At 43.7% G+C, this 13,245-nt stretch overlaps 1 protein-coding gene across 1 annotated transcript; it reads left to right on the top strand.

Annotated features, from left to right (window-relative positions):
* Window positions 1–580: 580 nt before the first annotated feature.
* Window positions 581–12,977, top strand: C7H8orf76 (chromosome 7 C8orf76 homolog). The gene is made up of 6 exons (XM_054984366.1): window positions 581–858; window positions 1,869–1,964; window positions 2,564–2,707; window positions 4,678–5,174; window positions 6,611–6,743; window positions 9,200–12,977. The coding sequence occupies exons 1-6, from the start codon at window positions 742–744 to the stop codon at window positions 9,371–9,373; spliced, it is 1,161 nt and encodes a 386-aa protein (XP_054840341.1). The 5' UTR covers window positions 581–741; the 3' UTR covers window positions 9,374–12,977.
* The last annotated feature ends 268 nt before the right edge of the window (window positions 12,978–13,245 follow it).

The raw sequence follows: 13,245 nt of genomic DNA, 5'->3' as shown, positions 1-13,245 counted from the left end.
GGAGGGTTCCATGTCTATCATCGAACAGCGTTTCCGTTCTCGACAGGCTCCATTGCAAATGTGTATAATATTAGATAATATTATCTATAATTATTTATATTAGATAATATCTATAATTATTGGATCTTATATTAGATAATATCTGTAATTATTTATATTTTATTTTATTGTTAATTATATTTATAGATATAATCGTTGTGAACTGCTGTTGTGATTTTCCTGCACTGTACAAGGGGTTGGACTACATGACCCTGGCGATCCCTTCTAATCCAATGATTCTATGATATAATTATTTATATTGTTATCTTATATTTATGGACATTATAATTATATCATCTAATAATTACATCATATAATTATAATTACATCATATTTGATTCTTATTATTTATTATATTCTATTTATAGATAATGTGACATGATGAAATATATGATGAAATAGAGACTGGTGACACAGAGGAAGTTCACCATAGAGAAGTCAAAGGATAGAGCGATGCGGCTCTATGGAAAATCATGGCTGAAGACGGCATTCGTTGGAATCCCGGAAGTGACGTCAACTCCATACCTCTATCGTCCCAAGGGTCTATTCCACACATCTCTGGGAGGGGGTCGCGAATTGAGCGGGTCGTTCTAGCCTGCAACGTCTTGTCTTCTGTAAACCAGAAGGGGCCGCTCTAGCAGCGGAGCCTCCGGCGTCGCTTATTTCTCCTCGTCCTCCTTTCCGTCTTTCGAAGGCGGATGGATGGAGCTGCCTTGGGGATTTGAGTTCGAGGAGTCGGTGTTTGAGGGGGGTGGCCGGGGGAAGAAGGGGCCGGCCTCACTTCTCCCCGCCTACAGCGCCCGTTGCTGCGAGCCTCAGGTGAGGGAGGGCCTAGGGTTGCTAGCTCCAGGCCGGGACATTCCTGGAGATTTGGGGGCAGACCCTGGAGAGGGCGGGGTTTGGGGAGGGGAGGAGCCCCAGCAGAATAGAATGCCATAGAGGCCACCCTCCAAAGGGGAATTGATCTCTGTGAATTGGAATTCAGTTGTAATCCCGGGAGATCTCAAGCCACCACCTGGAAGTTAGCAACCCCCTTTTTTCACTGAAGCGGATTTGGGGGCTATTCTTTCTCCCCTCCATCCCATTACTGGTCAATTCATGTCATCATCACAACAGCCCTATGAGGTAGGCTAAACTGGGCGAGTGGCACAAGGTCACCCAGGCGGTGTCATGCTTATACGGTACAGTGGGTTGTCGTGCCAAACTGAGACCTGAGCCCAGTCCCAATGCAGCTATTCTTACAAGGTGATCTTTGGGCCAGTCCTCTCTCAGTCTAACCTACCTCAAAATATCTGTCTGGCAAAGTTAGTTTCTGGACAGTTGGTTTAACTGTAACTCGAGATATTTATTTAATAGGTTTAAGTACCAAGCTGTCGGTAAAAAGAAGTGCCTGTGGTAGTTGCTGTTCTGCAATGAAATATAAATGGAGAAAGCGTCTGGCTGGATCAACTCAAGGCCCACCTAAGTCAGCATTCTGTTTTCAACAGCTGCATTGCGTGTTGCATTCTGTCCCTGTTTACTTAACCTGTCTACCATCTGAATTGGCAAGAAAATGGCAAGTTCAACCCAGCTCAGTTGGAGACAGATGACAGGACTGTTGTTTTCCCAGAGAGTTGAAAAGCATTTCAAAAGAAACCTTGTTTCTTCGGTCATAGACGCTGATACAGAATGTTCATAACACTGAAATAAAAGCAATATTTTTGTACACCTTGCAAGTAATGTTGCTGTCTCTCCCAAACCATTCTCAGTTCTCTAAAATGGTCAGTCTCCAACCATTCTAGTGTTTATAATTAATACTTAAAACCCTTTTTGTTTCTCCTTTTTTACAGTGGTTTTATGAGGAAACAACCTGCGAGGATGAGGCTGAAAGTATCAATGTAAAAAAATTCAGAGGGGATTTGGCATATAATCAGCAAGAATTTAAGGTATTTTCACACACCCATGTGTTCATATTTTTTCTCTACTAAATCTTAGGACTGCTGTCTGGCTTGTTGAAGAGTATCAAATCAAAAGAACCATTGTTAAGCATTTATTACAATCAAAAGTCTAAAGTGCTATATAACTCACTAGCCAAATATACACATCAAAAATTATACAAATAAATAAACTTAAACTTAGATCTAGTAAATTATCCAACACCCCACAGATCCTCATAGTAGCTAAGAAATCCTTAGCAACCTGTTTGGTGATGTAAAGACTCCAATATCTGGATTGTTCTTGATCTGCTCTCAGGCAGGTGATGAAATCCATCCCAAATTGCTTATTTATTTATTTTTCTTTCATTGTGTTCCATATTTAAATCTTGTATTCTTCACTTTTCTCAAAGTGTTGGGACAATGAACACTCCACATCCACAAACGGAAGCGTGTATTTTGAATGCTGGGTTGGTGATTAAGCTTGCTCCTTATTTTTTAAGCTTATCAGGTTGTTACCGTGCTAGAATGCCTTGATCCGGCTTTATTTTTGTTCTATACAAAATCCCTGTCGGCTCCATTTTTCACAGTCTTTGCAACTGTCATTTCAGAAGGCTCTACGTGAATACTCCAGCTGCCTCACCCTGCTGCCCTCCAGCAACATAGCCATGAGAAGAGACGTACAAGAGAGTCAGGCTCGCTGTCTGGCTCATCTGGGGCGACATGAGGAAGCTTTAGAGATTGCAGAGGTGCTGGTAGGTAGTTTTCCCTTTTCAGTCTACCTAGCTTGCATGTTTCATTCCTGTCCGAGGAACTCTGGGCAGGATATACAGTTTTCCTTCCCTTTTTTATTCTCACAACAGCCCTGTGAGGTAGGCAAGTCTGAGAGACAATAACTGAATCAAGGTGACCCTGTGAGTGTTGTGACTCAATGGGTATTTGAACCCACATCTCTCAGATTCCTAGACTGATGCTCTGACCACTACATATCACTGCCTCTCCCTTCCTCTTTATAGGCTTGCCATTAATGGGCACATCTCTTAATTTTCTGGAGAATTACAATCGTTCCCAATCCCATTTTATAGCTACTATTTGTATTTCTGTTGCTGCTATTCTCATGATATCAATTGTAGGAGGCCCCTACAATGACAGAGAAAAGTCACCTGCTCTGTGCTTTCAATACATGGTCATACCAGGAATTTATGTTGTGGAGCTACGTTTTATGCCACTGAATTTGGATCTTGTGATTCTTGCGATTTTACTATTTTATTTATTGTATTTATTTGTATGCTGTAATCTGCCCTGAGCTTGCTTGCAGGGAGGGTGGACTATAAATCTTATTGTTGTTGTTATTGTTGTTGTTATTGTTGTTGCTGTTGATTATGATGATGATAATGATGCTGCTGCTGCTGCTACTGCTGCTGCTACTACTACTACTACTACTACTACTACTACTACTACTACTACTACTAATAATAATAATAATAAGGTGGCAGCTGTCATGTTCTGACTATGTTTCTTGTATGTGCAAACCAAAGAGACTCCATTTTAATCCTGTCAGTGTTTTAAGTGCTTCTTTTGCAGGTGGTAAGCAGTTCAGTAGAAGATATCTTAGAGAAGAGGAATGTTATGACTACAACCCTTCCAGCCTTGGGAAACTTTCACTTTCTCAGCTCCGAGCCGCTTGTTTTGAGAACTATGGGGGGAGGATGGGGCCTGCAGGGATTTGCTATTCTGTACCTTAGCCTTTGCTTGTCATTCGTAACAATACTAGTGTATCAGCCAAGATCCTAGTATCTTGGATAGTGGACTATAATGGTTGCTTATATTCAGTAAATCTTTTGAAATCAATGGATTCTTGTCTCATTGCAAGAGGTAGTGTGGATTGCAACTTTTAATGTCAGACAGTTCTCAAAACAAGCGGCTCGGAGCTGAGAAAGTGAAAGTTTCCCAAGGCTGGAAGGGTTGTAGTCATAACATTCCTCTTCTCTAAGATATCTTCTACTGAACTGCTTACCACCTGCAAAAGAAGCACTTAAAACACTGACAGGATTAAAATGGAGTCTCTTTGGTTTGCACATACAAGAAACATAGTCAGAACATGGCAGCAGCTACCAGGTGGAGCAATTTAAATTGGGTTCAGTGGATTTGGTGTAGCAATATTGCTGATGCAAGAGGAAGAAGGGGCAGTCTTGGCTGATTACCTTCTTCATTGCAGTCTCATCCAGTGTGGGTTTTTGTTCATGCTAGTCCCAAAATCTTAGGTATAGCCTGTTGGAAGATTAAAAGGGGAGCACTCCTCTGTCTGCCTTGACCTGGATAGTCCAGGCAAGTCTGATTTCATCAGATCTCAGAACCCCAGATCTTGGTTAGTAATTGGATGGGAGACCTCCAAAGAAGACCAGGGTTGCAGAAGCAGGCAATGGCAAACCACCTCTGTTAGCCTCTTGACTTGAGAACTCTAGCAGGGGTCACCATAAGTCAGCTATTACTTGAGGGTACTTTCCACCGCTGCCACCACTCTTGAGCCAGCAGAAAAGCTGGTAGGATCCAATCTGACCAATCTGATGCTTTCCTAGCTGTGCTAATTTTTGGCAGCTGTATTTAAGAGTTTCAAATGGGAGTTGATTCAGGGAGATATTCCTCTCTTTGTTTCTCCACCCACCTATCCCCAAAATTGTTTCATAAAAAGGCTATCCTGTTCCCTTCTGATTTTCCTTTCCAGAGAAATGGAGCGACAAACACTGACCACGTAACGACGGTGCTGGGCCTGCAGTTAACCATATACCGCACTGTGGACCATACCGAAAAAATAATTGAGTGTTTGCAACAACTGATTTCGTTACACCCATTTCACCCCGAATACTGGAAGTTGCTAGCCGAGGCTTATATGAGCCTTTTACCTTTTCCACTGCTAGCATCAGAAGCTGATCTCCCACAAAGCAATGGTTCTTCCACAAATGTGGTTTTATCAGAGTCCCTTGGAAATGAAACTGGCTTTCAGCATTGCAAAAAACACACTTGGAGGAAGGATTTCTCTTTGCCGCCTCCCTCCAAAACAAATGGCAGCTTTGCATCTAGTGAGGAAAGCCAAAGGGCAGAGGCGTGCATTGACAGCCTGGGAAAACTGGAGCCCCAGCCCACAGTGGAAAGTATTACGTTTGGTACCATGGGACAGGAAGACATTTGGATATATGCGTGTGCCTCCTTTGTTAGAGCAAGGTACTGTACCAAATATCAATAATAAATGCATCTTTATAATAATAATATTTGATTTATATACCGCCCTTCAGGACAACTTAACACCCACTCAGAGCAGTTTACAAAGTGTGTCATTATTATCTTCATGACAATCACCCTGTGAGGTGGGTGGGGCTGAGAGAGCTCTGGAGAGCTGTGACTGACCCAAGGTCACCCAGCTGGCTACAAGTGGAGGAGTGGGGAATCAAACCCGGCTCTCCAGATTAGAGTCCTGCTGCTCTTAACCACTACACCAAACTGGCTTTATAGCATTTTCATTCTTACTTTAATTCTCGCAAATGCATTTCCCCTCCACCTTCCTTTCTCTGTGGAACTCAAGGTGGCTTATGCAGGTCTCCCATTCAGGCATTCAGCTGACCCACTTAACTTCAGCCGGGTGGCTGTATCAGGTACCATGCAACCACATGCTTTAACGTTTGCAGAACTGTGTTAACTCTGACATGTAAACGAAGAGATCACCCTCTTTCAGGGTCTAGTACAGCAGATGAGCTCAGAAGAGTGAGCAGCCTACAAAACATTTTGCTGCCTGTGTTCATATGTACCTGTGCCTGTCGTTGTACTTCGGGGGCTTTGAGAAACGATTTGTGTGTGAAGGGGGTGGGTGGGGGATCCAGCTCTTGTTTTGCTGAAGTTTCCCTGTTGGGTAGCCCAAGGCTAGTTCTTCCTTGCCACAAATGACCCAGCAAGCTGTTATTTATGAGCCTGGGCAGAACCTTACCATTTAATCTAATGCAGCAGTCAGAGTGTCAGACTAGGATCTGAGAGATCCAGGTTCGAACCCCCACTCTGCCATGGAAGCTTGCTGGGTGACCTTGCGCCACTCTCATGCACTCAACCTAGCCTATTTCACAGGATGGTTGAAAGGATAAAATGGATGAGGAGGGAATGATGTAAGCCACTTTGGACCCCCATTGGGGAGAAAGGCCGAGTATAAATGAAGAAAATTAGTGAAATGATCATTCATAATGAGTGGTTAGCAGCAGCCAGAGGTCCTCAATCTGATGACCTGTATTTTATGGTATTTCAATGGGAGGTACCCCTACAGACAAAAGGAGTGAAGCCTGAATAAGCTATCATGGGTAGGGGCAGAGTTTGGAACTTCCATGTTCTCAGGGTTGCTCAGGATATGTTTTAGAGGGGGGATGAGTTTTAGGAGTAGGACTGCCTATGTGGTTACTTCTGTAATGCCATATAAAACTTGCTGATTCTGTCTATTGCAAATAAATAGCAGATTACAAATCCACTTCAGTTGGAGTGGATCCTATGTAAACTGCCCAGAAAATCTCCCACCACTGATAACAAACCTTTTAATTTGTTGCTTCTTTATGCTGGTTTTTGACTGTCAAAGTTCTTTGGATCCTACCATGTATGTCCTTTTTTGTTGTTGTTGTTGCCAGACTCCTGCTTCAGCTCATCGAGTTGCATCAGTCTTCCTTCGCTTTGGAGAGTAACTTAAAAATGCAGCAGGGAATTGAAGGCAAAGTTGCATCTTTTGGACTGAGCAGAGATGTTTTGTTTTTGATGACCGAGGTGAGTGGTGATTCTGTACAGAGCTATGCTAATTACAGGACCTGAATAAATTATTCAGATCAAGCAGGTGTGGACATAGCCCCATAATTTCTTTTCTCTTGCAAGCTGGAGAGAGAAGTAAATAGCTCGTGCCATATAGAACAAGGCCCTGCTGATAACAAGATGTCTCATTTGTGTTTACAACCTAACTTTCACAGCTTTAAGAGCTAGACACTTTCTTCAGCATGAAAACTGAGGTTTTGGGGTGTGATATTCTGCACTCACATTGTGACTGGTATGCAGCTCAGAAATGCTAAATGTGCACAGCCCTGTCTGTATGTACCCTGTTGCAGCTATGGGAAAAATGGGCTGCCATCTAGAATCATTTTTATGACTGAACTGTTATTTATTGTGGTTTTAATGTTACAGTTTTAATGTAAATGTAATGTTTCAGGTTATCCGCTCTGAGCTCATTTGTGGGGAGAGTGGGTTACAAATGTAATAAATCAAATCAAAATCAAATCATTGATAAGAATTTCTGTATTTGGCCTTCAACATTGGCAGACTAAATCTGCATACAGTTGCCCAAAACATTCTTGTGCTGGGAATAATACAAGAATCCCAGACTTAATTGGAGAAGAGGAGAAACAAGATGCTAGCCATCATGTTTGTAGAGGAAACATGGTAGTATAAATACTATCAGGGCTGAAGAGAGAATCATTATGCAGTAAATGCAAATGCGAATGTATTGTATGTGGCCATAGGCCTTCACAATCTAAAATCATTCATTACAAAACAGCAAAAAGATACAAGAATACAGATATAGTTACATAGATAAAAATAAAATTACTCTAAAATGCATTTTACCTAAAATATAAACATTAAACAACATTAAAACCGAACGGTTTCTAATCTGTGTCAGGTGTTTACTCTCCTGGCTACCACATTTGCCCTTATTTTCCTAGCAGCCAGGGCATAGAGGTCCATCCTATTCAAAATAAAAGGGTCTGTATCTGAAAGAATAAAATTTGATTTATCAAAGTCAGACAGAAGATGGAGACCAGATAAAATATTAGCGAGAAATTTTCCCCGTGGTTCCTGGTATAAGGGACAATTTAAAACATAGTGTGGTAAGTCCTCACTTGAGGTTCCACAGATACATATCCGCTGATCGATGGGGTTTTTTTTGAATTGCCCGAGTAGCATCTCAGTTGGCATGGACTGGAAGCGTAATGATGTAAATGCTACCCTAAGCTTATAGACTGTGATATCAGTCAGATAACGTGCTCTAATGTGGGTCTTTTTTGATGGTTTTGTACCATGGGGCAAATTTTGTTTTACTGATTAAAAATTTATCAATTAGGGCATCCTCTTTGTATACCCATTCCCTTAAATCAACATTGCTTCCCAAAGGTTGGAGTAATTTGTCTGGGATGGTACATCGAGATGCAATGCCATTAAGGAAGGCCAATCGGGTTTTATCCTTGTTTTGCAGCTGGTAATAGCTCAAATAACTCAAATTACTGAAAGAACCAGGGTCTTGGTTTGGAGGTCTGGGAATGCAGAGCACAGAACCTCTTAGCTAAGAGGATTCAAGAAGGTGTGCGTGTTTTATTAATGAAAAATTGTATTCTGTAAGCTTGTTCATAGTTTGTAAAACTTGACCTGTTCTGCTGCTGCTAGCCACAATTAAAATGCATGCCTAGAGGGTCATAGCTGTGAGATTTCTTTGTTGGCAAAATGAATATTCTGCCTCTCCAGAGATGTTCTGAAGACAAGTTACAAAATGAAAACAGTACAATCATAAAAAGAAACAAAATTGTCAGCACTAAAATCAACGTAAAACAAGCCAAGCACTCACCAGGGGCATAAAAAACATCTACAATCAAGCCATGAAAATACAAATGAGAAGGATGGTATCCTTCTGTTAAAAGCCCGTGTAAAGAGACATGTTGTAGCCTGGTGCCTGAAAGAGAGTAAACAAAAGCCAGGCAGGTCCCAAGGGCATAGGATCCACCACTGAAACAGCTCTGCAGGTGGATGCAACTCGAGTGGGAGCTAGTGGGTCGCGCAGTACAGGAGGAGGTGGTCCTTCCTGTATCGTGGCCCCATGCTCTGAAAGTCAGTGCCAGCATTTTGAATTGTGCCTGAAAACAAACAGGTAGTCCCTGCAGATTTTTCAGCCCCTGCCAATAGCCCGGTCTCCACAGGTTTTCTTTCTTTGAACAGTGGCTCTCATACAGTGGCCCAAACTACACCTGAAATTCACTAGAGGGTTAAAAAACAAATCAGCTTCTGGGAGGAGTGGGTTGCTATCTGAGAAACTTAGACCTAAGCTGTTTCTCAGGCAGTGAGCTACATCTTGCAGTTCTTTGGACCGTAGCCAATGTTTGGTAAGTATTTGGTAGGATCTCCTCCTACTTGGGCAAGGACTAACGTTTGCTTACTAGTTAATAGTTTCCCCCCTTTCCCTGCAGGTTATGGGGGAGGATCTCACCCCTGAAAAACTCAAGGAGGATGCCCAGGGAGAGGTGAAATGCATAGGAGCTTCATCCTTGACTTCCCTAATGACGGCATTGATGGCAGGATTTGAAAGCAAGTGGTTCCAGAAGCTCAGAGAAAAGTTATGCTGCTTGGACGGTTGCACATGACGCCATTTGGCTGCAGTTAATATTTGTTCTGTTTGGTTTTTACCCTGCTTGGAACGAGGAATCCAGCGGACGACAAGTACAGCCGGGGTGCTTTGCTTCATGCAGGTCAGGGGGATGAGCAGGGATGCCACACCTGAAGTGGCCCGCGGCTGCCTCCTCCAAGAACATCATTTCTGCGCACATCAGAGTTCCTTGGCTGTCGGGAAGTGAACGGGCTGGGTCAGAGAGAGGTTTAAAAGCATGTGGTTCTGCAGCCTTCTTGAAGTTAAGCACCTTTGGGTCTGGTTAAGTGCCTGGATGGGAGGCTTGGGGAATCCTCTGTAAGCCACCTTGAGCTTCATGGTGGAAGACAGACATGCTATACAGGAAATAATTCTCGTGGGGCAAGGAGCACAGCTGTCACTTCCTCCAATATTAGCTAAGCCCCATTCCCCTTTTCTGCCCCTGGTGCTCTTTATAAACCTGTGGCAGTCCCTGGACTGAGGGGTGGGGGTGCTGTCAGATTTCTGTGTTTGAGCCTCCGACTACCCAGGCTTGTCCCACTTGAAAACGTGGTGAAATGCTGTGCAGAACAAAGTCCAGAGTGTCTTTTAACAATTTAAAGAAGTGTTCATTGCTCAATGGAAGCGAGCTTGAGAAACATTCATCAGAGAGCTGCTGTAGTATAGTGGTTAAGTGGTTGGGCTGCGAGTCAGCACTCTGCTGGTTTGAATCCCACTACTGCCATGAGCTCAGCAGGGGGCTTTGGGTAATCCACTCCTCTCAGCCCCAGCTCCCCAGCTGTATTGTGGGAATAATAACCACACGGACTCTGTTCACTGCTCTGAGTGGGGCACTAATCTACCCAGAAGAGTGGTATATGAGCACACTGTTACTACCTTGTGCGTGCAAGAATGGAAACCTGATTTAAATAGGTCTTTGGGAGGGCTGTTACTGGTGGTCAAACACGGGTTCAAGCCACCCATTGGTTGTGTGGTTATGTTTAGTCACTTTCATGCTTGTGCTATACATGGGGAATTCTTCCTTCTGCTTGCAGAAAAGGAGATTTTGTATTTGAGAAGGTTTCCCGTATGAAATCTCCAAGGCAAGTGTTCCATTTTGTGCTGCTGATAGTCCCTTCCAGTGTAATTATTTGCTTTGAACCGTATTAATATCATCAGATGCTCTCCCAGGTGAGGAACCAGCAGATTTGAGTTTCCACATCAGGACTGTTCGCGTTCCAGAAATCAAGGTGTGTAGGTGGGTGGCCATTTTTCCCCCTTTCCCCTTCAAGCGTTTCTTGTGGCTTTTTATTTTGCTTGATTTGTTCTGATAACAGTTGACAAGAACCTCTGTATGATTTCGTGTCCTTCTGGGGCTTTGATTCTTACATTTCTTTGCTTTCAATATACTCACTCTTGCTGTGTTTTCTTAAGAATGCCTTGCTGTATAACAACCACACCTTGGATCCGTGGGAGTGATTTTTAAAAGTCATCTGCCTGTCTGCAGACATAGTTCCCTAAGAATTTTAAGAAAACTGAGGGTTGGGTCAGTTCAGGTTTCACTGCCTTGTATCCTGCCACTCAGCTTACCAAAGTCTAAAGCCTTCCTCTGAAGGAAGTGGCTTGTCCACCATCTTGGCTCCTTAGTCCGGAGGAAGGCTTCGGATTCTGCTGAGCAGAGTGGTAGGATTCAAACCCTTGTTTTTCTACCTGCAGCTGTGATGATAAGGAACTGCTTTGCCCTATATAGGTCTGCCCTGTCAGCTTCATGTAGGAGCCAAAATGGTTCATGAGCGTACACAATGTGGCTTTCCTGATTTTAGTTGTCGTATCTTAGGGTACAGAGAAAACTGTTCCAGCGGCTTTTCCCTCCCAGTGGCCTCCCCCCTTTCCACCTCAAAAGCCTACAGGTCACCAGTGGGCAGGAGGATTCCAAAACCTCAGTGGAAGTTTTGCCCCAGCCCCTTTATAACTCAGGCCTTCTGACCTGCTCCAGATAGGCAGGTCCGTTCCCCAGCCCTACTAGGAAAGATTATCAAGGGATTAGTGTTCGGTCTGTTTGGCAGATGTGCCCCAAATAAGTGCACGTCCGGCTTGTGCAGCAACACACACGCAGTTTCCTGAAGTAGCTCTGATGCGAGTCCCAACTTGGTGCAATTTCTGACGCACCGAGCCAAATGCAGCTCTTGCGCCCCCACCCCCAGTCATGTGTAGGGGCTCATTAGGGGCTCCATATACCAGCCACAGAGGAAGGGGCTTTTCAGAGTCTTGTGAAAGCGTGGTGCTTCTCAAACACCAGGCGGGCCACATTGGGTAGCTGGTAGGCTGTGGTTGCCTTGAGAAGGGGCGGCGGGGGGGGGGGGGCTACAGAGTGCACAGATTTACTCTAGTTAGTGGATGAGGCGGCAGAGAGTGGCTGGAGAGAGGAGGGGGTATCAACCTGAATCAATGTCATGGCTGGAACCGCAGCTCTCCTGCCCCAGTCCAGAAGGTATCCTAACCCTGGTATCCAGCATATTAGCCATTTGTGTTTGAAGCATGCCAGAGGCTGAGCTAAGGCTTTCAGACTGGCCAAGAACGCAGTGTTGCTGCTAAGATGGTCCCTCCCAGCCAGCGGACTAGGAGATGAAGACCACTATTGTTGCAGCTTTTTGTATTTCTAATCGACCCTTGTGACATGCAAACTGGTACAGCTGCAGGGATTAACGTTGTGCCTTACTCTGCTTCTGAAATCGTTGCTGAATTTGCCTCATGATTTGCATTTTTGTAATATTGTGGATTTGGAATAGTATGGGTTAGAGGGTATGGAAGGCAGGTAGAACAAGTGGGCAAGCAGCACCAGAACCCCTCTTCAAACCTTTCTGGTAGTTAATTTTTGTTGTCTCCAGCTGGTTCCTTTAAATCTTTCCTTTAAACCAGGAGCCCCCAGTCCTGTTAAAGCTTGTTAGGCCTCTTTAGAATGTTGACAGCGGGGAACGTGTCTCACCTCAACATGGCTGCCATGGTGAACCGGGGCCAGTCACAGAACGTTGGGACGTTGCAAGCCAAGAATCGTCCTCCTGCGAAATCAGTTGTTTCTGGGTTTTCCTGCTCCAGCGATGCGGAGAGCCAGAATTGGCTCTTTGCTTTGGGGAAGGAGCAAACGGGGGCCCAGAAATTCAAATTACTTATGTTTTGTTTCAGCGGTGTTTCATCTCTTTATTCCTGTATTTGGATTTTATGTTGCTTTTCACATTCCTGCAATGCAAATCCTATTGTATCGTTTATTGAACGTCCCCGTTGTTGACCATATTGACTTACACTGTGTGATCTCCCTTGAGAGTCAGTGAGAAAGGCAGATTATAAATAACATAATTAAATAAAAATAAAACCCCATCCACAGGTGTCATGGTACCCACAGGTACTGCTTTGGGGATCTTTGCTCTATACCTTGAGGACTGGAAACCCCCTATTACCTGTACTTTTCAAGAGGAGCATACTGCATCTTCCATGGGAAATAGTTTGGAAATGAAGATTTCTCAGGAACTCAGTTGACTTTTTTAACCACTCCCTGAAGCTGTATCTCTGTAAATGCTGCTTAGAAACCGAATTATACTTTGAAGTTGCTCAACGGCCTTTTCATTAAAAACTCGCGTTTGATATAAACAGATCAAAAATATATCCGCCTTTGTTCAAATTACCAGATTATCTATATGCTCATGGCTGTTTTCTGACTGTAGTTTTCTCCCCCTCTTCATCACATTTTTTATCTTTTTCTAGTAATTTGAGATAGGCATAAAAACAAAATTCCATTGAAGAGTCTTCAAAATATTCTTCAGTGCGGGGGCAGGGGCAGATTAGAATGTGCATCACTTTATTTTGCGGCGCTCGTGAATTTTGGTTCAGGCAATC

Source organism: Eublepharis macularius, chromosome 7, assembly GCF_028583425.1.
Source record: "Eublepharis macularius isolate TG4126 chromosome 7, MPM_Emac_v1.0, whole genome shotgun sequence".
NCBI lineage: Eukaryota > Metazoa > Chordata > Lepidosauria > Squamata > Eublepharidae > Eublepharis > Eublepharis macularius.
The sequence above is the reverse complement of the archived record's forward strand: the minus strand, read 5'-3'. Positions and strand labels throughout refer to the sequence as shown.

What these genes read in the sequence shown, in the direction of transcription:
- C7H8orf76 (XM_054984366.1), top strand. Translation starts at nt 742, where the DNA reads ATGGAGCTGCCTTGGGGATTTGAGTTCGAGGAGTCGGTGTTTGAGGGG. An exon ending in CCCGTTGCTGCGAGCCTCAG is followed by an intron (nt 859 to 1,868) that starts GTGAGGGAGGGC and finishes CCTTTTTTACAG; the next exon opens with TGGTTTTATGAGGAAACAAC. An exon ending in GCCTCCTTTGTTAGAGCAAG is followed by an intron (nt 5,175 to 6,610) that starts GTACTGTACCAA and finishes TGTTGTTGCCAG; the next exon opens with ACTCCTGCTTCAGCTCATCG.